At 42.8% G+C, this 24,862-nt stretch overlaps 1 protein-coding gene, 1 long non-coding RNA gene and 1 other non-coding gene across 4 annotated transcripts in view; 2 read left to right on the plus strand and 1 right to left on the minus strand.

Moving 5' to 3' along the window:
• Positions 1-24,761, plus strand: part of LOC123275662 (uncharacterized) — a 27,040-nt gene extending 2,279 nt beyond the window's left edge. The window contains exons 2-3 of the long non-coding RNA XR_006512310.2: positions 20,783-22,621; positions 24,432-24,761. This is a non-coding gene — a long non-coding RNA (uncharacterized lncRNA). The remainder of the gene's footprint in view (positions 1-20,782; positions 22,622-24,431) is intronic.
• SLFN14 (schlafen family member 14) lies at positions 34-20,756 on the minus strand. Of its 2 annotated transcripts, XM_070482796.1 has the most exons (5): positions 18,156-20,756; positions 15,432-16,504; positions 13,658-13,783; positions 12,067-12,781; positions 34-10,050 (listed from the first exon to the last, which is right to left on the minus strand). In XM_070482796.1, exons 2-5 carry the CDS (start codon positions 16,489-16,491, stop codon positions 9,216-9,218), a joined length of 2,736 nt encoding a protein of 911 aa, XP_070338897.1. In that variant the 5' UTR covers positions 16,492-16,504; positions 18,156-20,756; the 3' UTR covers positions 34-9,215. The 2 variants fall into 2 exon arrangements, with proteins under 2 accessions (XP_070338897.1, XP_044601785.1); XM_044745850.2 differs by having other exon boundaries at positions 15,432-20,756.
• Positions 24,211-24,307, plus strand: LOC106844648 (Z30 small nucleolar RNA). Its single transcript, XR_006513071.1, has one exon. It is a non-coding gene; the product is annotated as a Z30 small nucleolar RNA (small nucleolar RNA).
• Positions 24,762-24,862: the final 101 nt, after the last annotated feature.

The following is a 24,862-nucleotide window of genomic DNA, read 5'->3' on the forward strand; positions in this document are numbered from 1 at the left end:
GGGGGGGCCGCCTGCCTGGTGGTGCACCGGTTTAGTGCGCCGGTCTGGATCCCCAGTGTGGACATGGCACCGCTTGACAAACCATACTGTGGTAGGCGTCCCACATATAAAGTGGAAGAAGAAGGGCGCAGATGTTAGCTCAGGGCCAGCCTTCCTTAGCGAAAAGAGGAGGATTGGGAGCAGATGTTAGCTCAGGGCTGATCTTTCTCGAAAACAAAACAAAACAAAACAGCAGGAATTTGACGTGCAGGAAGAAAAAAAAGACAGCGGCCCATCAGTATGGAAATCAACGGAGATCTCTAAAACAAAAAAGCCTCAGTGGGGGGAGGTGGCCTAGCTCTTTATCCAGCCCTGTGGCTGGCAATGTGTTTATTCCAGAAAGCCATCTTTGAAGTGGATGCCTCAGCAATCAAAGCTTAAGTCAGGCACTTGCTTTACAAAAAATAAAATAAAATGAAGTAAATAACTGTCAGAATTTACACTATAACCAGATAATTAGTTCCTAATCTTGGCTGCTCGTCAGAACATTTCAGCACAGTTTTTAAAAAAATGCAGATTCTGGGGCTCCTCTTCAGACATAGGCATCAAACACTGAATCTATATTTTGAAGATCTCCAGGTGATTCTGTGGTCAGCCAGGTTCGAGAACAGCCAGGTTTGACACTTGGGTTTGTGCCAGGCACGTGAAACAAAGCATTTAATCTTTTTTTTTTTTTTTTTTTTGAGGAAGGTCAGCCCTGAGCTAACATCTGCTGCCAATCCTCCTCTTTTTGCTGAGGAAGACTGGCCCTGAGCTCACATCCGTGCCCATCCTCCTCCACTTTATATGTGGGATGCCTGCTACAGCATGGCGTGCCAAGCAGTGCCATGTCTGCACCCTGGATCCAAACCGGCGAACCCCAGGCCGCCGAAGTGGAACGTGCACACTTAACTGCTGTGCCAGCGGGCCGGCCCCAAAGCATTTAATCTTTACAGCAACCATCTGAGGGATATAATGTTGTTATTTCCATTTTACACAGGATCAGTGAACCTGCCCAAATCACATTTGGGTGCTCGATCCCATATTTGAACCTTGTCACATCTGACTCTGAAACCCACACAAGTCCATAAGTGCCCCAGATCTCAGTCCCACAGAAGCCCTGATCATTCCTGGGTAGCATTCTAAGTAGTGGGTGGGGGTTCTTCCTGTAATCCAAGCACCGACCCTGCTCATTTCAGCATTCAGTACAGTGTTTCCCAAATGATCTCCAAATTACAGAGACTTAGGCACCTGCCCTAGAGCTGGGAGGGGCCCAGGGATCTGGAATTTTAACAGTCACAACAGGTGACTCTCAGCAGGCAAGTTTGGGAAACTGTTTAGGTATCTTTGGACAAACAGAAGTTTGTGTTTTTTGTTATTATTTATTTATATAGTTTTTGGAACATTAGCACTGAGCTAACATCTGCTGCCAATCCTCTTCTTTTTGCTGAGGAAGACTGGCCCTGAGCTAATATCCATGCCCATCTTCCTCTAATTTATATGTGGGACGCCTAACACAGTATTGCTGGCCCAGCATGCCATGTCCACACCCGGGATCCGAACCTGCAGACGCCAGGCTGCGGAAGCGGAATGTGTGCACTTAACCGCTGTGCCACCAGGCCGGCCCCAGAGATTTGTTTTACAGACTTCCTGAGTTGTGCGCCTGGCAACTGCCACTCTTCAGGGAGGGCACAACCACCGATGCCAGCTTCTCACAGTGACCTGTGGGGAGATGAGGGAGGAAGAATGCTTCCACCCTCTGTTACTTTGCTGCTGAGTTGCCTAGAATGTCTGCACTCTGCTCCCACCCCCATATTTCATGGAGGTTGGTAAAGGGCTTTTGCTGCTTTTACTTGGCATCACCGTCTTCCTCTCTGTAGGCGTAAATTCAGGTGGGCTGGGCCAAGAAATCCGCTGGCTCTGTTGCATCAAGAGTCGTCCTTCCCTAGGCTGCAGTGTGGAAAATGTCTCACGTGCCCGATGGGAGACTGCAGAGTGGGAAGGGGCCCCCAGAACAATGAACGCAAACAGGATACACAATGGAATGCACACTGTGATTACAACTCTGCGAAAATATATCTGCCAATGAACTAACACTGGAAACGAATAAGCAAAAATGAAAACACTGTGATATGGTGGGAAGAATGGGGATGGGTTTTCTTTTGTCATTCTCTATTTTTTAATGTTTCTGTAAGGCCGTTGTTTAGACCTGGTAATGAAAGGTATATTTTTTTAAGTTTCTTAGTGTAGAAAACGCTTGCCTCTCAACATTTCTGTTACGTAAATCATTCTCATTTTATTGATTTTGTAGAAAAATTTTAGAAGCTAAGAAGAACCATGTTTCTTAATATCACAAATATTCTAAGTATACCCAATCCTAGTCTCAACATCAAATCAAATCAATTACTGTGAACGTGGGGACTCAGGCCTTTAACTCTGATAGACAGGAAGGCAGAAGGACATAGAGGCTAAAATGGACTTTGGAGTCAGGCAGACATGGGTTCAGAACTTACTAGTTCTGTGATCTTGGGCAAGATATTTACCTTTAAGCCACAGCTTCATCAACTGTAAATTAAAACTAATCAGAGCCAAAACTTACTGAGAGCTTTCCACGTGCAGGCTTTATTTAAATTTATTATTTATTTCAGTCTTCATCTTTGTCGTAAGGCATAGGTATGAATTTTATCAGTATGTTACAGATGAGAAAGTTGAGTCTTAAAGAGGTGAAGTAACTTGCCTGAGGTCTTCCAGCCAATTTATTCTTGAATAGAGTTGGGATTCAAAGCCAGGGTGTGCCTGACCCTAGGACTCATGCTGTTAACACCACCTTATCCTACCTTACATGGGGCTGCTATACAGAATTCAAAGGTTGCTGGGAGGATAAAAGATATAATATATATAAAATATTTTGAACACTGACACATAGTAAGCACTTACTATATGTTAGCTATAATCTTATATATCAGAGGATACAAGAATGGAACTGTAGACATATTTTCATGTCTTGGCCACTGACTGATGGGGTTTATTTGTCATATCTGGCTATCTTGGAAGCCAAAATGTGGTGGTGGTGGGGGGGGGGAGTGTGTACAATGAACTGCCCCCAACTCTAACACGTATGTCTTCTAAGCTCTGTAATTGGGCGAAGAAGTCAGCCTTCCCTGATTGAAGCAGAGGTGAAAGTGAACTTTAGATGCAAATGGCCTGAGATAATTGTGAAGCAGTAAACAATAAGAAGAGAAAGTACGTAGTAGCTATGTCCTAATTCCTCATTCTTCACTTCGGTTTTAGGCTGAGAATGGAAGAAGGAACAAAATTGAAAATTACTCCCGTTTATTCCCATTGCCTCTGTCATATCTGAAGATATTGACAGATATCTTAAAGATATTTAAGGCTCCTTCTTCCTCTTACGGGTGAGGTAGATTTGGAAGGAAAACGCTGTCCCTGGAACTTTCTAAATGCCTGTTTCATTTGATAACCAGTAAGATCTACTCTGAGATTTTATATATATATAGATTTTAGAGAAAGGAGGAAGGTGGGGCCTTTACACTGTAAGTCACCAGGAGACCCCACTGAGGTTGCCATCGGAGGAGCCACCATGCCAGATTCTCTCCGAGGAGATCTGGCAGTTCATGTTAGGAGTCACCTTGAACCAGTCTGTCAGGAGTATGACCTGAGTCTGATCTTGTGCTGTGAAGAAGAAGAAATTCAGATTTTCCCAGAATGATCAGGAGGCTCTGGGAGACCTGACAGATGGTAAGTCTAGGAAACAGTATAGACTAGTCAGCCGTTTTCACTTACAATGGAGGCCAATGCTTTCTAGAGATGAGAACTTCACAGAGGGGCCTGAGGGCAAATATGAGTATTCTTGCCTCTGGAGAGTATTTTCAGAGTATTTATACATTCTCAGAGCTGAGATTACCATATCAAGGATTCTATTTAAATGTTATATTTGCCCAGCTTGGACCCTTACTAGACACATGCCCTTGAGAAAGTTAAATTCTCTGTGCCTCAGTTTTATCATCTATAAAATGGAGAAAATGTGTATATACCTCACAGAGTTGTGAAATTTGTATGCAAAGCATTAGCAAATAGTAGCTGGTTGTAGTAACATCTCAATAAATCATAACATACAGTTATAAATTTTGTACTTATTTCAAATTGAAGCTTCTTGAAAATAATTTTATGTTTAGCCTCCCCAAAACCTTGGGGAGGTGGGGGCAGCTCAGCTTCAGAGGAAATCTAGTTTACCTCTGTACTTCCTCCTCTTTTCTTACATGGCTTTCTCCACACCAGAGTTTCTCTTTTAAAAAAAGTCCTGTTGATGGTCAGAGGCTTCCTGTCTTATCTTTTCTCTGAGATAGTACCCTACATCAGTTTCAAGTGACCAGAGTCTTCTCCTATATAATGTTACATAATTCATGTTTCCGTCTGTAATTCTCCAAGCTAAGTTCTTCCTCTGAGGTTCTTGGTTAGGGTGATGAGCCCTGGTTTCCTCTCCCTGCAGAGCCAGCATGCTCCGAGCCACCTGTTTCTGAGATACCAATGCCTCTTTTGTCATCAGAACCTGATCTCAGCCTTTTGTTCTCTTATTTAAGACAACAAATCTGTATGGTAATTTCAACTCCAAGTCTGTATAAATACTCTGAAAATACTCTGTATGGGGTTTTTCTATGCGCTTCTCATCAGAACCAGTATAAGGTGAATCTTCTATCTGGGCCATTTTTTGATGCAGTGATCTCATCTCTGGGGATTTATAACTATATCAAAGAAAGACAAGGTTGTGTGCCTGGCTTAATTTTAATAGTGTAAACTTTCTAGTGACCCAGATTAATAGGGCGATGAGTATTGAAATTTTGTATAATCTAGCTGGGCTATCGTGCAACCATTACAAATGATAATTTTGAAGCCTGTGTTACAACACCTGCATTCGTCAGCTACTGCTGCGAAACAACCTTGAAGTCTCAGTCATACAATGATAAGCATTTATTTCTCACTTATGCATTTTCACATCAGCTGGGTTTTGTCTAATCTAGTTGAGATCCAGGCCATGAGTTGAGTTTAAATCTGCTTCACATCTCTCCTTCCTCAGTGACTGGTGGGCTGCCCGAGACATAGCCTTTGCATGGCAGTAGCAGAAGCCCAAGAGGGCAGACCTAATACTGAAACGTGTAAACCCTCTGTGCACACCACAACTACTAACCTTTCATTGGCCAAATAAAGTCACATGGCCATGCCTATCTCGAGGGGAATATACTCCAGCTCTGATGTTGGGAACTGCAAAGGGCAGAGCTATAGGGATGGTGAAGTATCGGGAACAATAATACAATCTACAACAATACCTCACAAAAAGGTTAAATGGAAAAAAAACACACAGGGTATAAAGTTGTTAGCACAACTTGATCATAACTATGTAAAAATACTTTTTCATATCAACAAAGATGAAAATAAATAAGCAGAAATGAAAAAAAAATGCCTGGATAACAAGATGCTAAGAACTTTTTATTTTGCCTTTCTCCATTTCTCAAACTTAGACTGCAGAATTATATTACCCTTCTTTTTAAAAGTAAGTTTTCGAATCTTTTCACAAGAGGAAAATTAGTTCATCAAACTAATTGTTTTATCCATTATGTTAAGGCTTCGTGGAAAAAATTTAGAATTCTAAGTACAACCAAGTTAGTCAATTATTCTTAATGCCCACTGGTTCCTAATCTCAAACCCAGATCTAATGAACTTCCATCAACATGAAACTATAACTTTGCCTGTTGCCTAAAAACAGATTAAATTCCTTCATTCTCTTATTCCTCATTATTTCAGTGTTGATGATTCTCCACATTGACTTCTTTGAAGTCTCCAGAATTAGATGTCCCTTTTATTGACTAGAAGCATTGTCCCTTGTAGATTCTGATTTTCTGAAAGTGGCAAGTCCAGGCAACAAATAATTACTGAGCACCTGCCATGTTTGAGGCACTGCATTAGTTACTTTTGGGGAAAGAAAGGTATGTAAGTGACCATTCTTATCCTCAAGGATCTCACAGTCTAATGGCAAGAGAAAGGAGTACACATCTATTTGAGGACAGAAGTAACAGACTAGGAGAAGGGTTCAATGGTTCTCAACCCTGGTGGCATGTTAGAATCATCTGAACAACCTTTTTTTTTTCTTTTTTTTTTGGTGAGGAAGATTGGCGCTGAGCTAAGATCTGTTGCCAATCTTCTTCTTTTTGCTTGAGGAAGATTGTTGCTGAGCTAACATCTGTGCCAATCTTCCTCTATTTTTTGTATGTGAGACACCACCACAGCATGGCTTGACAAAGGGTGTGTAGGTCCACGCCTGGGATCTAAACCCACAAAGCCCAGGCCGCCAAAGCGGAACACATGAAACTTAACCACTGTACCACCGGGCTGGTCCCATCTGGACAACTTTTTTTCTTTCAGGAAGATTAGCCCTGAGCTAACATCCACCACTGGTCTTCCTCTTTTTGCTGAGGAAGACTGGCCCTAAGCTGACATCTGTGCCCATCTTCATCTATTTTATGTGTGGGGTGCCACCACAGCATGGCTTGATGAGCAGTGCATAGGGCTGTGCCCAGGATCTGAACCAGCGAACCCCAGAAGCAGAACGTGTAAACTTAACTGCTTCGCCTCGGGCCAACCCGTGGACAACTTTTAACAAATATCAATGCCCAAGCCTGTGCCTGGAGATGTTGACTTAATTGGTCTGGTGTCTGGTGATCACCGGTATATTTTAAAGCTCCCCAGATGGTTATAATGAGCAGCCAGGCTTGGGAACCACTAGGTCAGGCCTTCTATGTTAAGCCTGAGCTGTTTGAGTAGACCAAGAACTGACAAAGACTCTCAAATCCAATATTTAAAACAATTCATTCTTTTAAAAATAAATTATTTTATCAAAAACCATATAAAGTTTGCATATAGTTTAAAAAACCAAATGGTACTGAGGCTTCTGACTAAAATGCAGCAGTTCCCTGTGCTCTCCATTCCCTGAGTCCTCAACCACCTTTGACTCTGTAAATTATTTTTAGAGAATTCACACATCTTCCATTACCCAAATGTTAACACACTGGATCTTTTGTTTCACTGAAAACTAATTAACTGCTGAACTCTATTTTCTCCCATCTAAAAGTACCCTAAAGCCCTGAAGGAAAGGTAAAAAGGAGGAAGCATCAAGTAACCGGGGCAGCAGGAGGCAGGGGAGGGGCTCTCTGTTCAATCCATGGCCAGGACAGCAGGCCGCTGGGTTCAGCCTGGCCCCTCTCATGGCCTGGGCAAGTCAGAAAGGCAGCTAAGGACACTCTTCCAAGCCCTGGCTGCTCTCCCACCTCTTGGAAATCTGATGGGCTTTACCTGAAATGATAGCCAAAAATATTTCCACAACTTCTCCTGGATTTGTGCCTCCCCAGCATCAATAAAGTGTCCTAAAAATTTCTAGAAGTTCAAAACAAACTGGAAGTCAGAATATTTCCACAGCAATTTAAAAATCTTTACAGACAGAAAAGCAAGATTGCATTGAAGAGCACAGGAATTGCTTAGCCATCTGGGGAGCTGACTAGAGAGGGGAACTTGGATTTTATTTTTATTTCACATACATTGGAAAGAAGACACGATAGGAAGTTATTACAGAGATTCTGCTATGCCAACAACTACTCTTCTGGCACAGTTTAGAAGGAGCTTGGTGTTATCATCAAAAAAAATTTTAAGCCATAGAATGGCTCCAAAAGCAGAGACCGAGTTTAACTTAGGGGGATGGTGAAAGCTTATTGAGGATGTGGGCATTTGAACAAGGACTTGATTGACAAGTAAGGATTTCAACATGTAGAGGGGGCGGAAAAGGGTTTGAAGGCTGGGAAAATGGCACAGGCACAGCCAGGAGCCAGGAATGTGTACAGACGACACAGGTGGTAGAGTTGGCATCCAGGCTCCCTGTAAACTCTCAGAGCTGGACTGTAAAATTAACACCAAATCATAATGGAAGACATCATGGATGTACAAAGGCCCCTTAAAGACAGACAACTTCCCAGGCCAGCGGCAGAGTGCAAGCAGTCTCTGACCCAGATGAGTGTATTAACCTGTAGAGATGAATGTGAGCAAAGTATGCACATGTTGGGAGGACTGAGGGGAAGACTGGTGGTCAACCTGGAAACTTTAGAAACTCGGAGAGAAAAAAAAATTTCATCTGAGGCAAAGAATATGGAACAACTAGTCACTCTTGGCATTCTAAATTTGCTTTATTTTGTAAACATGACCTGTCTAGTCCTTGTGGTGGAAATATCCCTATTTTAGAGATGACTGCAACAGTCTAACATAGCCTGAAGTCTTCATACGTTTGAATCAGATTACCAGCTCCCATTGCTGCAAAGCTATGCTTATAAAATTTGGCTTCCTATGTTACATTGAATGTACTGATTAGCAAAAGCATCTGGCCCACTTATTACTACAACCCTCACTGCAAATTGACAGGGTGGCATTTTTATTTATGCATTGGTCTTTTGTGAGCTTGATTAGCATAAAGCCATCCGCAAAAGACTGATCCAGAGTCAGTGCAAAGGAGAAATCAAGTTCTGCACCTAGAAAGCATGAGACCTGTAGCCAGTTTGAGGTGCCAACCAAGGTGCTACCCTTGAGACACCCAGTCAAAGTAAGTAGCCTGGAGGACATCCTACCCCCGCCCCCAAGATAGGCCAGGCAGGCTGCAGTGCATTAGAAACATTGGGAAATGGAAGTATAATAAAGGATGCGTTAGGAGAGTAAGTCAGGGTGTAGCATGGAAAGCCTTGAAAATTGGTTTGGTTGGAAGACAGCAGGGACTCACTGAAGACACATTAGCAGGGGATGTCACAAAATCAGTTCTCTATTTGAGGAGAACTTCTCTGGTTAACTGGATGAAAGTTGGATCGGTCTAGGAAAACTGGAGGCAGGGGACCAATTATAAGTCTGTTGTAATTGTACAGGGAGGAGGTGAAGTGGACTGGGAAAAGGACAGTGACACTGCAAATAGACTAGAAGGGTTAGACCCAAGAGTCATTTCTGTGGCTCCACACCACACTGAGTGTGCCTTGATTTCCTCACTTATAATATGGGAAAGAGTAGCTGCCCCTGTCTGAAAAAAGAGTTGCTGCACTCTGTGCCCGTCTGGGAGAGGGGACTTTGCTCTTTCTCCCTTCCTGTATTTGAAATAATTTTCAGAAGGCTGCTCTCTTTTCATAAAGCAGGTAGAGGTGTTTAATAGCTCTTGAGGCAAAGCAGAGCTTATGAAATTCGTCTGACAGGGCACATTCTGGACTGAGACCAAACACAATATTCCTCTTCAGGCCTGAAAACTGCTGAATACTGTCTAAAACGATATGACTGCCCAAAACACCGGCAGCCTGGCTGAACACAACTTCTGTTGCTCCGTGGGTCTCCATTAATTTCATTGCTTTTAGCAGTGCAAGCTCATAGCGTCCTCTGTCCTCCCTTCTCCTGCACAGAATTGCTATATCTTTGGGCAAGTAACCACATTGGAACAGGTTGTGACATCTTTCTGCCACGTGTTTCGCAATCTGTTCTGTTGTCATGTTAGTCTCTGTCTCACACACCCCAGGCAGAGCCTGGGCACACATTGCTTCCTTGTAGGAAGCTTCCCTGAACAATGCCAATGTGTCCGGGGACATGTTGGAGGGAGGGTTTTCTTTGATCTTCTTCATTTCTTCTTTCATGACCATTGCTATCTCCAGAGCACAGTGGATCCCATTGGTGATTGTTTTTCGAGGAAACTGAGCAGATGGAGGGGGAAGGCCATTGACAGCTCCATGATGGACTTGGAAAGGGTCAAGAAAAAGCCAGAGAATCCCATGGTGAAGGTTCTCGGTTCCAGCCCCTCTCACCTTTGGATGGGTGATGCTCCTAGCTTTCGTGTACCAGTCTCCATATTGACTGCAGAAATTCTCAGTCTCATCCATCACTATGTGTTTAATCTTTAGGAACTCCCCTTGCATGAAGGTTTTCTGGGTCACAGCTTGGCAGGTGGTTTTCTGGCTGTAAGGATAAAAGAGAAAATAGGGTTTCAGGCATATAAACAAAGGGAACACCATGCATTCGTTGCTCTCTGGATTGGAATCAGAGGCTAGTTTTCATCTGCAGGCCAAATCATTGATTCTGTAGCATCCTGGATACTACAAAAGTGCTCTGTTATAAGTTACTTGACAGACAGAATACATAATTGCAAACTCTACTCTTTGGGGTTATCTAGTTAAATTGCATGTGAAGCTTTTAAAATGAACCCAGGTAGGAGATTTTATTGTTTCTATTAGTAGTCTATTTCCGCTGCTTGACAAGCTCCTTACATCTAAAGGAAATCTCAAAAGTAATTTACACTTGTTACTACCACTTCTTTACTTTCTGTCCTTTTTAGAGCTGGAGAACTATCACCTAGAGGCATAGCATAATTTTTATATGCAAAAGAGGTATGGGCTGATAGAAATTCCTCCAGAGCAAATCCTGTTTCCCCACTTCCTGGTAGTACAAAACCTGTAGGCTCTTTCGATTTTGGGAAGAAAAACATCAAGAGGTTGCTGAATTCTGTGACCTGTCACATAGGGTAACAAATCTACAGGGCTATGCCTCTCTGGAGCTTCTACCCTGTTTACTTAGCTCAATGTTCCTTTATAATATGTTTTAGCATATATATGCTATATATGCTATAATATATATGCCATTATATATATAAACAAACTTAGTTGTTTCTTGCCTCCTCTAATTTGGATCCAGGTAGCATTGCTCATCCCTGCAGACTTCCTGCTCTTACGTGTGCAGTCCCTGCAGCTTTACTCCCTGTGCCTTGAATCGTAGCTATTCATGTTCTTCTCTTCCAGTTAGGATGGTGTAGACTTCTTGAAGAAACGTATTGGTTCTTAGCCATCTCTGTATCCCCCTCACATTAGGGGTTTAATAGATATTTGTTGAACTGAATTTGTCTTTTGACTGTGATATTTTTAAACTTGCCTACGAAGCATAAAGAAGGACACAGCCCTTAGCACAGTTTACAAGATCCTTCATAATTTGGCATCTATCTCCTTTCCAACTTCATCACCTGCCACAAACCCACACTCCCTCACTGCTCCAGTCAGACCTGCTTTTCTGGTTCTCTAGTGTCTCTGTAACTTTGTACTTAATGTGCCCTTTGCCTAAAACACTTTCATTTTATTTACTTCTACTGACTTCTTAAGAGTGTGCCCAAGGATCTTCTTCACTGGGGAGTATTTGCTGTCTAAGTGACTAAGTGACTAAGTGACTAAAGCCAGCCTAAGTTGAGATAAGCATATCTTTATTATCATGCTAATTACACAATACTCACATTGCTTATTTTTTTTCTTTGTCTCCCTTATTGGGCTTTATGACAAGGTCTTCAATGTGTTTTTTTCCCACTAACACTAAATGTATACAGTACCTAGCATATAAATGATGCCCAAAAAGATTTATTAGCAAATGAGTTTGCCCCCATTTGCTAGATTGGATAGCAACCAATTTCTTTTACTAATGTGAAAGCTAAAGATTTAAATCAGAAGCAAATTTGCATGTTTTCTAAAATTATTGATTCAGAACAGTCAAACAAATTAAAATATTTTATAAGCAAAATCAAATGGTATTTCAATTCAAGTTCCTGTTAGGTATAATGTCTAATTAACTGAAATACCTTAGGACTTCAAGCATTAGGTATCAAGCAAAAAGTATATGTAAAGCAAGATAGGTTCATTTCTACTTTTCTTAAATTTTCTTTAAATTTTCACAATCTGCGAAAAAATTAATGTTTCCAGTTATATAAATTTAAAGTTATGCATCCTTGGCTAATTTATAATGAGATGTTTAAGTCTGAACGTTGCAAAGTACCACTTTTGCAAGTATCACTTGGAAATGTGTATGTAGTCTGGGCTCCTTGCACTTATGCAGCTGAGGCAGTGCAAAATCTTAAACTAAAAACACAAATTACTTTCGTGATACTGTTGAAAAGACTGAGTAAATACATTTCTTGTGTTTAATTAGTGAAACTCTTACGTCACGTAATCCTTTAAGGAGTCACTTTCACAAACATAGAGGATCTCTTTTGGTTTGCAGTGGAACAAATCCTTCATTTTCTCCATGATCCTTATGGCTAGGGCTGTCTTCCTGGTTCCTGGAAAGCAGTGGATGAACAATTCTCGTGTCTCCCGAAGGCTCTCTGAGAGCAGCTCACCCTGCTCCGCTATGAGCAAGTCGAAAAATTCACAGCCCAGCTGGTCACTCAGAAGAGATCTGGAGCTCAGTGAGACCACAATAAGGGCCTGCAACAGGTCTTCCATTTCATTTTCACTGGCAAGCCTGTAGGATTGGGGGTAGTGCATGGCGATTTCACCAGGTCTGTACTGTGTGCTGGGCAGGTGTATCAGCCTTGGAATGACACATACTTTCCCTGTGTAACCACCAACAGTTCCCAGTTTCTGCTTTAACTGATGAGCAGTGCTTCGGGCATAGGCAAGCCCTCCAGTCCAGGTGGGGTCTATTAAGATTGTATAGAGTACCAAGGGGCTGTTAACTGCTATTAGGAGAGCATCGCACAGGACATTCCACTCTTTCCTTAAGCCAACGTCACTCGCCCAGCTTCTAGAAAATATCACAATCCCCTGAGAACAAGGATATATCTGTGTCTTCATTAATTCCTCCAGTCCTTTATGATCTGAGAATAGCTTCTTACAGAGGGATTCTGGTTTAAATTGTATCTCTTCCTGTGTCACTGAAAATTCAAGGAATAGGAGTTACTAAAATTCACGAAGGCATATCCTAAGTATTCCTGCCACCTCATAAGAAGAAATGAGTCTAGCTATGGAACTATGGGTTTCCTTGTCTGCAAAGAAAGCACTGCGTCTTCACAGGCCAGGACTGTAAAGTTCCCATTCCTGACAGCTCTCCTGCAGGCGAAGGCAAGCAGGGAGGGGTCTCCACAGAACAGCCTCCTAGCACCCTCTCCTTAACCCCAAATGGTCCATTGCTGCAAAGAAGGGATTCCTTCCTGTTAAGTTTTTTTTGTAAACCTGATGCTTTGGGGGAACTTAGAACTTCCCTTTAGAACAATGATTCTTAAACTGTTGCAGTTTTGCCCCCAGGAGACATTTGGCAATGTTTGGAAATTTTTTGATTGTCACAGCTGGAGGGGTGTTACTGGAATCTAGAGGGGAGAGGCCAGGACTGCTGCTAAACATCCTACAATTCACAGAGCCGCCCCTGTCAACAAAGAGTGATCTGACCCAAATGTCAATAGTGCCAAGGTTGAGAAATTGTGCTTTAGAACCCCATGGCTCACCTTCTGCTGCACTGGAAAGCCAGGGGGCAGTCTCTTGTGGTATAGACCTAAAGAATCGAGGAAAATTCCTAAATTCTCTCAAATTTGGAGAACAAAAGCTATATGTGACTGGAAGCCCCAAAGCACACAGAAGTATAGTGTGGCTTTGATGACTGGAAAACAAGAGTTGGCCATCTGGGACCATTATGTCTGCTACAGCCTACATTTGACCTTCCCTAAGGAGAAAGACTTGGACTAATTGTCACCAATTCCTCCCAACTGAATTTTAGAAAACAAATAGTCCCCTCAGCTGAAATCAAGAAGGAGTACCTGGAAACAAACGTTGTTGTAGAGCCCCCTTAAATTCCAAGACTTTTGTGGGAAATGACGGGCTTCTAAGTGCAGATGAAGCTGGTGAACTCAGGGGAAGACCGTGGTCTGTGGCCAGACTGGAGGCTGCCGAACGAATGCACGGAAAGTTGTGTCAGACAAAAAGGAAAAGGACAAAGGAAAAGAACTTCTATTGCTCTTCCTATTGGAGACATGTGATGTGCATCCTGCCTGAGCTGACTCACGCTTTCTTTGCCTGAAGCAATTCACATATGTTAGGAAAGGAAGTCTGGGGACTCCTGCAGGGTCACGCATCTCCTAAGTCACTGTGCGACTCATCTCGGGCAAGTCATTTCACCTCTCTCTCCTGCAATGATCCCTAAGGTTCCTTCCAACTCTAATACTCTGATTCCAGGTGTCTCTAAGAGGACAGGCTTCTAGCGGGGATCAGGAAAAGTTAAGCACAGTATTTTTTTATATTGTTATAGTTGTCGTTTAAGTCCCCATCCAAGGTTCCGATGGATAGAAGGTAGAAGGATCCCTAGTGGCGGGGGGTGGGGCGGGGTATGAGAAAAGTAAACAAATTTAGGACACGAGAAAGAATAATCCAATAAAATCACTCAAGTCTTCACTCAAGCTTCTTTTATCAAATTTGGAACGTATTGACCATGAAAGCAAACTGAGGAGCCTCGTTCGGCCTATAAGTCCTTTATGGAGTGATTAGAAATCTTCAGGGCTGATTCTGAGCAAAACTGCAAGGGATGTGAAAACATCAAAAGGCGCCCTCCCCCAGCGCCATCCCCTGCTCCAGCATCTCCTTTTACATTAGTTTTCCCCCACTTGGTGGTGCCTCAAACCCACAGGTTTTAAGGTATTAGCTCCTAATGTTACAAAAACAGTTCAGATTCGTCAGTTAGTTTCCCTTGAAAGAATTAGTGAAGAGTCATTCTTAATGTTTCTCTGAAATATCTTTAGAGTGAGACTATTGATGAACATTTTGACTATGAATATCAACCTGCAACCTTTTTTCAACAGGCCTTTACAGTGCCTAAAAGGGAACTTCTGTTAATTAATGGCTGACGGCAAAGTATAACTTTTCCAAAGCAGACTAACATCCAAGAATTTCTTGACCTCAAAGAGTTCATATTCTGAGCCTTTGGAACTAAAAAATGTTTGGGAAAGAATCCTGTAATGGGAGAATGTTTGTAAGCAAAAACAGCTTTCTAGTTTTATTTATTTATTTTTTTCAGTGTAGGAGATTGGCCCTGAACTAACATCTGTGTCCATCTTTCCCCTATTTCATATTTGGGTCGCCACCACAGCATGGCTTGATGAGTGGTGTAGATCCATGTCAGGAATCTGCACCTGAGAACCCGGGCCGCCCAAGGAGGGTACACAGAACTTAACCACTATGCCACGGGGCCAGCCCCAGCTTTCCATTCTTTTTTTTTTTTTTTTTAAAGATTTTATTTTTTCCTTTTTCTCCCCAAAGCCCCCCGGTACATAGTTGTATATTCTTTGTTGTGGGTTCCTCTAGTTGTGGCACGTGGGACGCTGCCTCAGAGTGGTCTGACGAGCAGTGCCATGTCCGCGCCCAGGATTCGAACCGACGAAACACTGGGCCGCCTGCAGCGGAGCGCGCGAACTTAACCACTCGGCCACGGGGCCAGCCCCCCCAGCTTTCCATTCTTAAACTAAAATATCTGACCAAATAACCACAGAAGGCAGAGGAGGGGGTTCCTCCCAGCTGACTGAATAATGACTTCTGCTTTACCTGACTGAATATCCAGCATCATGGCCACCCAGTGCTCAGCTGTCAGCCTTGTGACAGCATTGTCCCTCATGATCCAGGAATCCGGGGCCTCTGTGAATACCACACAGCAGAAAGGCTCCACTTGAACCACACAGACATAACCATACAGAACATCCTTTTGGTACACATTCAAGATTTTGGTAGTGAAATTCACCTTTGGCTTCTCACAGCAGAAGTGGAAGGTAGGCAGTTTTTCTATGCAGTTTTCTATTTCTTTTTTTAATAAGTCAGGGTTCACTTTTTCTCTCTTACATCCAAACACTTCTTTGCTCTTATCATCCACCCCAATAATTAGGTATCCCCCGTGAGTATTGGCAAATGCAGACACATAATGAGGCAGCATTTCTTTAATCCGAGGGACAATCTTTTTGGTGGTGAACCTTTTCAACTCGACATGTGTTGACTCAGTGAAGTTGAGTTTCTCCTTATACATGAGCTTGTCCTTTTTAAAAAATTCTGAGGCAAACATCCTCATATCTTCCTCTTCCTGAATGTTTCTGTCAAGAACTTTCTGAGGATGCAGCTCCTTCACCCTCGATCTTCCTCTCTGAGCTCTAGACTGCTTCTCTCTGAGAAGTTCCAGGGCACTGCTGGCATTCAAGTTGATAGCGGAAGTCACAGCTCTCTGATATAAATTGGAGCGCAAGCTGCAAATCCTGAGGGGGAGGCTGAAAACATCTGGGCTCCATGACTTCACAAAAATCAGGAGATTGCACCCCTGCTGCATGTAGTCAAGGTATTTCTGTGAACCTGAAGGAAGGAGCTTTTGAAAAGAAGTTTCTAGATCCTGTCCCAGCCCATGGCATCGGTAATTATAAGTTTTATCATCGATCTCCGCTTTGATCACACCCCCTCCAGAATTTAACAGTGCACATGTAGCTTGGATGATTTTAGAATTCTCAGTTCTTTTCAAATAGCTGTCGGTCATCTTCTTCCTGTTCTCTTCTCCAAAAGTCACTCTGCCCACTTCTACAGTTATCTCAGGATAGAGCATTTCCGTGTCAGTCTTGAGACTCTCCATCACAGCAGCCCCTCTGTGCTCCAGACAATAACAGAAAGGGGTCATCAGGACAGAAATGCTTTTTCTACATTGACAAGAACTCCAGAGGTCACAATATTTTCTTCAAAGCTTTAAATTATTGGAGATTCGTTTTAACATTGGAAATAACCTTTGATATTATTGTTTTCTAACAACTTTGCCCAGATTCTTAGCCTTTCCAGCGTGAATGGGCACAGATAAAGGTGAATGCTTAATATTTTGCCATAATGGAAAACTTACATTGCTGAAATTTTTAGCTGCTTTTCACTTAAAATCAGGAAGTGCCAACAGTAAGCCCAGATATGAAGGGCACGGGTTGGCACAGGAGCCAAAGTAAGTTATTAGGATATATGCAGAATTAGAAATTGAAGCATAAGATGCTCCTATTTATCATTCCAAGGGGAAAGAAAGGAAGGCAATAGAAAACTAAGGGAGTATAGTTTTGAGTAGATGTGATGTGGAAGATCTATAAAAACAAACATAAAACTTGGTATTTTTATGTGCTATTTTATACATTTTAAAAAGCTTTATTCTACACCTAAATGTCAGTTGACACCAAATGTTCTTCTAAATTATAAAAGTATGTTTCTTCATGTACAGTGTGATGCAGAAGCAGTTTTCCTTCCTTCCAAATAGTTCTGCCCTGTGTGGTGGGAACCTCTAAGACTTGGAAAAGAACATGAGCCTTTGGGACATAGTTACTAAACAGTGGTCAACCTCCTTTTGCTTCATAGACCAGAGAATAGCCACCTAAATTGAAATTAGAGCTCTGAAGCAAATAGTTCAGAAATGACTCCCTTAGCTTTTGTTAACTGTGAAATAAAGTATTTACTAACCCAAACCAAAATTCTTCCACTAGAAGAAGAGAACCCATTTCTTCTGTGTGATCTTGGCAAAACAGGGGCCCTGTGGGTATTGTTTATAACCACCAAGAGGGAAAAAAGCAGGCATCCAGCAGGACCTGTACCCTCCTCTGCCATTAGTTTGCTCTTGGTTTCCTTCTCACTTCCTCCAGGCAAACCAGAATCAACCTCGTGAATTATTTTTTCATCTGTGAGCATCTCCTACGGGTAAATGTAAATGTATGGCTCCTTAGAGAAATTTCTGATAACGTTCTATTCATATCATAGAATCACAGAAGTGTTGGAAGGGACTTTAAAGATCTTCTGTTCCAACCATCTACCTGATTCTTAAATCCTCTCTATAATATTCCCAACTCCCAACAAACTGCTTTCCAGCAACTGCTTGACCACCTCCAGTGACAAGTATCTTGAATTGGTCCCTTCTATTTTCCAACAGCTGTTAGAAATGGCTTCCTTATTGTCAGCTGTAATTTGTCTCCTTATAATTTCCACCTGCTGGGACCCACAGACCAAATCTAATTGCTTCTGAACTAGCAGGCCTAAACTCGCATAACTCCCAAGTCTCATTGACGTTACTTGGATGCTGGTAGCTACTATGATAGATACAGTTTTCTGAGATTGTAGCTCCCTATGAATATGTTTTCCACTCTTTCCAAAATTTCTCACTCATTTTCCTTTGCAAGTTTCTCCTTAGCTACTATTTTACTAAGTCTTTCATACCCTCAGATATAAACTGCACCTACAAGGAGATGGATGAGATTTAAGAAAAAAATTTTTTTTTACCTGATGCTCTGGCTTTTCCTCTTGCTGTTTCAGTTCCACATCTGGCTTTGGTCTGAATGTTTGCCTTCTGTCACAGTCCTGTGGCCCTTTGATATCAGCCTGGGAGGAGCAGGCACCCTGCCAGACTCCCCCAGTCTTCATAACATTGACCCACTGAGCAAGGCTGATAAGGACTCAAGAAAAGCCTATGACAAGGCAGATTAGTAGTCCAGGGTCTGACTTCTAGGAGTGAATGAGGTAGTATTGGGAAAATTCAGGGGTTTTCAAGTGAGAGGCCAAAACTAAACTTTCCACCTCTAAGGGACTGAGCGTCATTTCCACACATCATACAAGCACCTCCTGTCCTGGTTAATTTCACTTCAAAGCTCTACATCCATTTTAAATTAGGCTGCCGTGTACACATCCATTATGAGCGATATTAACCTATTTCATTACCTTCCGAGTTGCTTGTTCCATTCTCTTTACTTTTATTCTCTTTTTCCTGTTCTTCCTCTTTGTTGGGCCCAGCCTAGAAAAATGCTCATTGGTCAGGGGCTGGCTATCCCTGGGTGAGAGGATTAAAAATTGTTTTTCATTTAATTTCCTTTCTTTCTTTTCCTTTAACTTTTCTGTATTTTCTAAATGATCGACAATGAACATCAATTATTTTTATGACTAAAACAACAAATGAAAAAATAAACAGGTAAGAGATAGTTATCTCATTTGGGAATGCTGGTTAAGCTGGATCAAGCTTCTTGTAGTAGGCTGAATAATAGTTACCAATTATTATTTTTATTATTGTTATTAACCTGTAAATGTTATCTTATAAGGAAAAAGGGTCTTTGCAGATGTGATGGAGTGAGGATCTTGAGATGGGGAGATTATCCTGGATTATCCAGGTTAGCCCTAAATCCAATTACAAGTGTTCTCACAAGGGGGAGTCAGAGAGAGCTTTGATACCCACAAAAGAGGAGGAGGCAATGAGACCCGTAGAGGCAGAGACTGGAGTGACGTGGAGTGGAGTGAAGGAAAGCCCGCAGCCACTGGAAGCTGGAGGAGAGAAGAAATGGATTTTCCCTCTAGAGCCTCTAGGGGGAGCACAGCCCCACCGACACCTTGATTTCTGCCCAGTGAATCTGACGTCAAACTTCTGTCTGTGAGAGAATAAATTTCTGTTGTTCAAGCAACCAAGTTTGCGCTAATTTGTTACAGCTGCCACAGGAAACGAATATACTTGTCTCCCTCTAAATCAAACCATCAGACAACTCTGTGTTTCTACTTCAATTTGTTTATGATGAAATAACATTCTTAAATAGGTTTCTGGACATTCCTAGTTTTTTTAACTGAGGTTACTGTTCCTTCAAAGTTCTGCTTTGCTGGCATTATCCTTTATACATGTTTGGCTGAATAGCATTTCCAGGATAGGAGGCAGAAGGGATACTATGATGTATAATCAGCACAGCAACATCATAAACCCCAAAGGCCTGCTATCAGATTCAACTTTAACCCTTTTTGACATTTCTTCACCTCCAAATTCTGTATCACTTTTAATTCTACCATTTACCTTAATTCCCAGCCATAATTATCCCCTTTTTACAGATGGGGAAACTAAGGAACAGAGACTTCATGGTGCTCGCAAACATAGTCCATATGCATGACCACTACACTCTAGTGCCACTCTGGAGAGCTACCACTGTATGAACGGTGTGCTCTGGGTGTTCTGAGGAGTGACAATAACTATGCTTGTGAGGTAAGGTTTCCTAAATGAGATGGTATCTGAGCTGAAGCCTGAAAGTAAGCATGCACCAGGCTGACAAAGGGAGATGGAGAAGGAAGGGAAAACCAGGCAGAGGAAACACCACGCGCAAAGGCACATTCTCTTCCCTGCCTAACCTCTCCTATCCTTAAAGCACAATGGAGGTCCTTAGTAGGTCTGGTATGGAAGACCCTCTGTTCTTCCCCATTCTTCCTTTTTATTTCTTCCTGTCCTACCCATCCCTATCTGACACTCATCCATTCCTCATGCTGCCATTCATAGGCTACCTCTCCATTACTACTGCCACAGCCCTAATTTAGGCTCTTATTAGCTCTCACCTTGACCATTGCAATTGTTTGCAATAGCTTCCTCTGCTTTCACTCTGCCTTCCTTCAATCTTTAAATACACAATTGCATACTGAGTTTTCTAAAGTGCAGCTCTGATCACCTACCTCCTTGGGCTCTGAAATCTTCAAAGCTTCCACTTTCTCCAGAGTAGCCTAAACTACACAGCTAGCAAGCCACCATCCCTAACAAAATCTTGACCCCTCTTTCAGATCTCCTAACACCCACTTTCTTTAACACTATCACTGGTCCTCAAACTTTGGTGTCACTCAGAATCACTCCTGGGGCACTTATTAAAAATATACATGCCTGGCTATAATTACAAAGAAAAAAAATAACAAATGTTGGAGAGGATGTGGAGAAAAGGGGACCCTCATACACTGCTGGTGGGAATGCAAACTGGTGCAGCCACTATGGAAAACAGTATGGAGATTTCTCAGAAAATTAGAAATACCATACGACCCAGGGATCCCACTACTGGGTATTTACCAAAAGAACTTGAAATCAACAATACAAAGAGACTTATGCACCCCTATGTTCATTGCAGCATTATTCACAATAGCCAAGACGTGGAAGCAACACAAGTGCCCAACAACTGATGATTCGATAAAGAAGATGTGGTGTATATATACAATGGAATACTACTCAGCCATAAAAAAGACAAAATTGTCCCACTCACAACAACATGGATGGACCTTGAGGGTATTATGTTAAGCGAAATAAGTCAGAAACAAATACTGTATGATTTCACTAATATGTGGGAGGTAAACAAATGGACAAAGAGAACAGTTTAGTAGTTACCGGAAGGGAAGGGGGCTGGGGGCTAGGCATAAGGGGTAAAGAGCCACGTGTACATGGTGACTGACACTAATGTACAACTGAAATTTCACAATGTTATAAACTATTATGATCTCAATAAAATATCTGATTCAGTAAGTCTGGGTTGTGCCCCAGGCATTTTGGGCTTTTCCTATTTGTTTTTGATGCTGGAAGACATCTATATTGTTGTTTGCTCCTGGTGTTTCTTTTTTCTTTTTCGAGGAAGATTAGCCCTGAGCTAACATCTGCTGCCAATCCTCCTCTTTTTGCCGAGGAAGGCTGGCTCTGAGCTAACATCCGTGCCCATCTTCCTCTACTTTATACATGGGATGCCTGCCACAGCATGGCTTGATAAGCGGTGCATAGGTCCACAACCGGTGTCCAAACCAGTGAACCCAGGGCTGCTGAAGTGGAACGTGAGCACTTAACCACCGGGCAGGTCCCCTTGTGTTTCTAATTTACTGAATTCTGAGAAACACTACAATGTTTCAACTTTACCTAAATTTGGTAGGCTCCCCCATGCTTTGCCATTTAATTCGGGAGTTATTCTCTCTACCAGAACCTAATTCTCAAATCCCTCCCATTTATCAAGACCCAGAGAAAATGCCACCTCTCCCAGTCTTTCTCGCTCTCCTTCCCATTTCTTTAATATTTAGCTGTACTTTTCTTGTGGCACTTCTTGCTTATTTACGAAGCAACCGGAAAGCCAATGAGTTCCCCTGGACGGAGAGGGACACATCCATGTGAGTCCACCCCAACCCCCAACCCTCAGGCGGGAATCCGGACCAGCGCAAAAAACAGTGTTGGATCACTGTCTTAATCGATATTTCTTCCCGGAAGCCCAGGGCATAACTGCCTCAGACGGCCTTCTCCAACTGTGAAACGAGCTCAGGGAAAACCACCCCTCACAGCGGTCCCAAAGCCCCACGGCGGGGAATGGAGAGCCAGGAGCTAAACGGTCAGAGCCCAGAAAGCGACTTCCCCATCTCCGAAAATAGAAAGCACCCCGCAAAGCAGCGACGGCAAGCGCGCTTCCACCACCCGGCCCGCCCCACCCCTGATGTCTGCCTCGCCCTCCGATTGGCTGCCCCTCGCACCAGCCCCGCCTCGTGGCCCACGTGAGCCACTGGCCGCCGCGGGATTGGTTGTCCGGCGAGGGCCGCACTGGACTGTGGGGCGCCGCGGCGCAGCGAAGCGGAGGCGGTTGGGAGGCGGGAAGAGAGTTTTGTTGGGGAGCCGAAGGCCGAGAGCCAGCTGCCTTCAGCGTCTGCAGGCTGGGGCAAACGTACTGAGAGCTTAGGGCGCAGGAGTTTTAGGACTCCGGAAAGCGGGCTGCGGACTCCTGCATGGATCTTTGGTTTGAGCCCTGGGTCTGGCCTTATTCGTGTTTCCCCGCCAGGACGGTTTCTCGCCGTTTTCCCCTGAAGTTGGTGGGGTTTGGACCTTATTAGTTTTAAGGGTCCGCTGTGTGTAAGCATTGGTTGTCCTGCGCAGGGCGCTGTTAGGTAGCTGGGGGAAGGAGGGCTAAGAGATGCGTGAGGTATGGTCCTTACGTGGAATGTTGGAGGTAAGTAGGCTTTACCAATTGTGCTGATGCTTTTATAATCTGGGCGTTTAGGGTTTAGTAGGGAAGGTCGCTCGCTGACTGAATTAGACGGTCATTTATTGAGCTTCCTCTCTGTATCAGGCACCATTCTGAGCGTGCTGGACGCGAAGGCCAGTATGCCACAGTCCTGGTTCTCTAGGAACTCACCGTGATGGGGCTGGTGGGAGAGACAGGGAGGTGGGGGATGTGAATGGATGAGTAACCCGCGTGTGATGCGTGCTCTGATGGGAGTCCGAGGAGGGGATGACTCGGAGTTAGGGACCACTTAACAGAGAAGATGACGTTTGAGTAAGGTTTTAAAACTAAGTGAGCGCTCTCCAGGTTGACAGGGATGGGGCAGGCACTCCGGGTGGAGCAAAGTGTACTGAGGAAGAGACTAGGAAAGCGTGCCTGCTGTGTGTGGCTGGAGCACATTTGCAGCTCTGCTTACAAGTTTCATGCTTTTAGATAAAGTTACTTAAATTAAGTTCTCTCAGCCTGTTTCCTCATTTTTAACGTGTAGTTACTTCACCTATAGAGGATCAGGAGAGAGAGAAAAAACAGGCACTTTGTTAGTTTCCCTGTCTCTGTGGAGCTTAGTTGCTGGATGGTGGACACTGAACAAAGACCAACAAGCTGTCAGTTTTCAACTATGGAGTATCAATCTATTGACATTTATAGATGCCTGAAGGAAGCATGTGGTGTGTCCAGAATTATTCAGATATTGACAATACCGGGCTTGAAAGGCTGGAGAGGGTGACATTGTGATCCTAGTACTTTTCCATGTCAGCCATAGTATACCACCAGGAGGTTTCATTTAGAATAAGTAAAATGCAGTCAGCCTTCTCATTCAGAAGTTGATTATCTGGGTTGTGAATTACCCAGGCTTTGCATTGCTTCCTTTATCTTGCCCATGGCCTGGAGAAAAATGAAATAAAACCTTATATTTAGTTGGTAGTGGAAAAATATAAATCTTGTAATCAGAACTCAGTTCTCTTTCCAGCTCTGCTGTTAATTTGCTGTGGACCTTTGGCAAATCATAGCCTCTCTGGGTCTTGGACTCTTAAGATAGAAAATACTGGTTTAAAAATTTTGTGACTGTACTTTTTATCTTTGTTGGCAGCAGAATTGTAAATCAAATTGTATATTAAATGAACTGGAGTTTACCTTATAAAAGAATTTAGTAGAAAATCTTTTCTAAAGCTTTTGCTTTAGAACAAGACTATAAATCCCTTCATAGACATCCCTGAGATTTTATCATACACGGTGTTTGGGCTCATTTAAAAAAAACCAAAAACATGTTTTTGAACTGTAAATGCTTCTCCACCCTCCTCTGTATTTCAGAAACAGCCCCCCTCCAAAACAAAACTTGTTCAAGTTTGCAGTTTTGTACGGCACAGTTGCTTAAAGCAAAACATAGTAGAAGATAAAATATGTATTGAAAGCCCATGGTTGAAACTCGTCTAAAAGCAAGACTTTTTTTTTTCTTTCATAGATAAACCTAGTTTTCTTGGATGTGCAAAGAGGGTCTTGGGCTACTGTTACATAATACAAGGAGGTGAAATGCAATGATGCGATGATGAGCGAAGTATAGTCTGACCTGGTATTGCCATTGCTTCAGTGTTGGCTTTGACCAGGGGATGATCCCTTAATCTTCTCTCTGAGCTGATTCTGGTTGTGGTTTTTCTACACTGGTATGTTCTAGCCTATTTGGATACTGGTTTTATTATGTATAAGAGTGTTTCTTTGATATTCTTTGGAATTACTGATCCTTTCATGTTTTCCTTCTTAGGTGAAAAACCTGACTTTGATATCTTCCTGGAGGACTACGCTGTTTCAATCCTAAATCTGATTCAGTTCCCTTACTGACTTATACTATATTAAAAATGTTTGGGGGCTGGCCCCGTGGCCGAGTGGTTAAGTTCGCGCGCTCCGCTGCAGGCGGCCCAGTGTTTCGTTAGTTCGAATCCTGGGCGCGGACATGGCACTGCTCATCAGACCACGCTGAGGCGGCGTCCCACATGCCACAACTAGAAGAACCCACAATGAGGAATACACAACTATGTACCGGGGGGCTTTGGGGAGAAAAAGGAAAAAATAAAATCTTAAAAAAAAAAAAAAAATGTTTGTTTAATTAACTATGGTATTTGCTTTGGTAAGATCTTGAAGTTTAATAAGAATTTTTGCAAATATCCATTATACTCTTCTTATGGTGCATAAAAG

Source organism: Equus asinus, chromosome 13, assembly GCF_041296235.1.
Source record: "Equus asinus isolate D_3611 breed Donkey chromosome 13, EquAss-T2T_v2, whole genome shotgun sequence".
Classification (NCBI taxonomy): domain Eukaryota; kingdom Metazoa; phylum Chordata; class Mammalia; order Perissodactyla; family Equidae; genus Equus; species Equus asinus.

Bases quoted from the DNA above. Each gene is read 5' to 3' on its own strand.
- SLFN14 (XM_044745850.2), bottom strand. From the start codon at position 16,536: ATGACCCCTTTCTGTTATTGTCTGGAGCACAGAGGGGCTGCTGTGATG. The intron at 13,784-15,431 runs GTAAAGCAGAAG...TTCGTTCGGCAG, and splicing joins GATGCTGGATATTCAGTCAG to CCTCCAGTCTGGCCACAGAC. The intron at 12,782-13,657 runs GTACTCCTTCTT...TTGAATTTTCAG, and splicing joins ACAACAACGTTTGTTTCCAG to TGACACAGGAAGAGATACAA.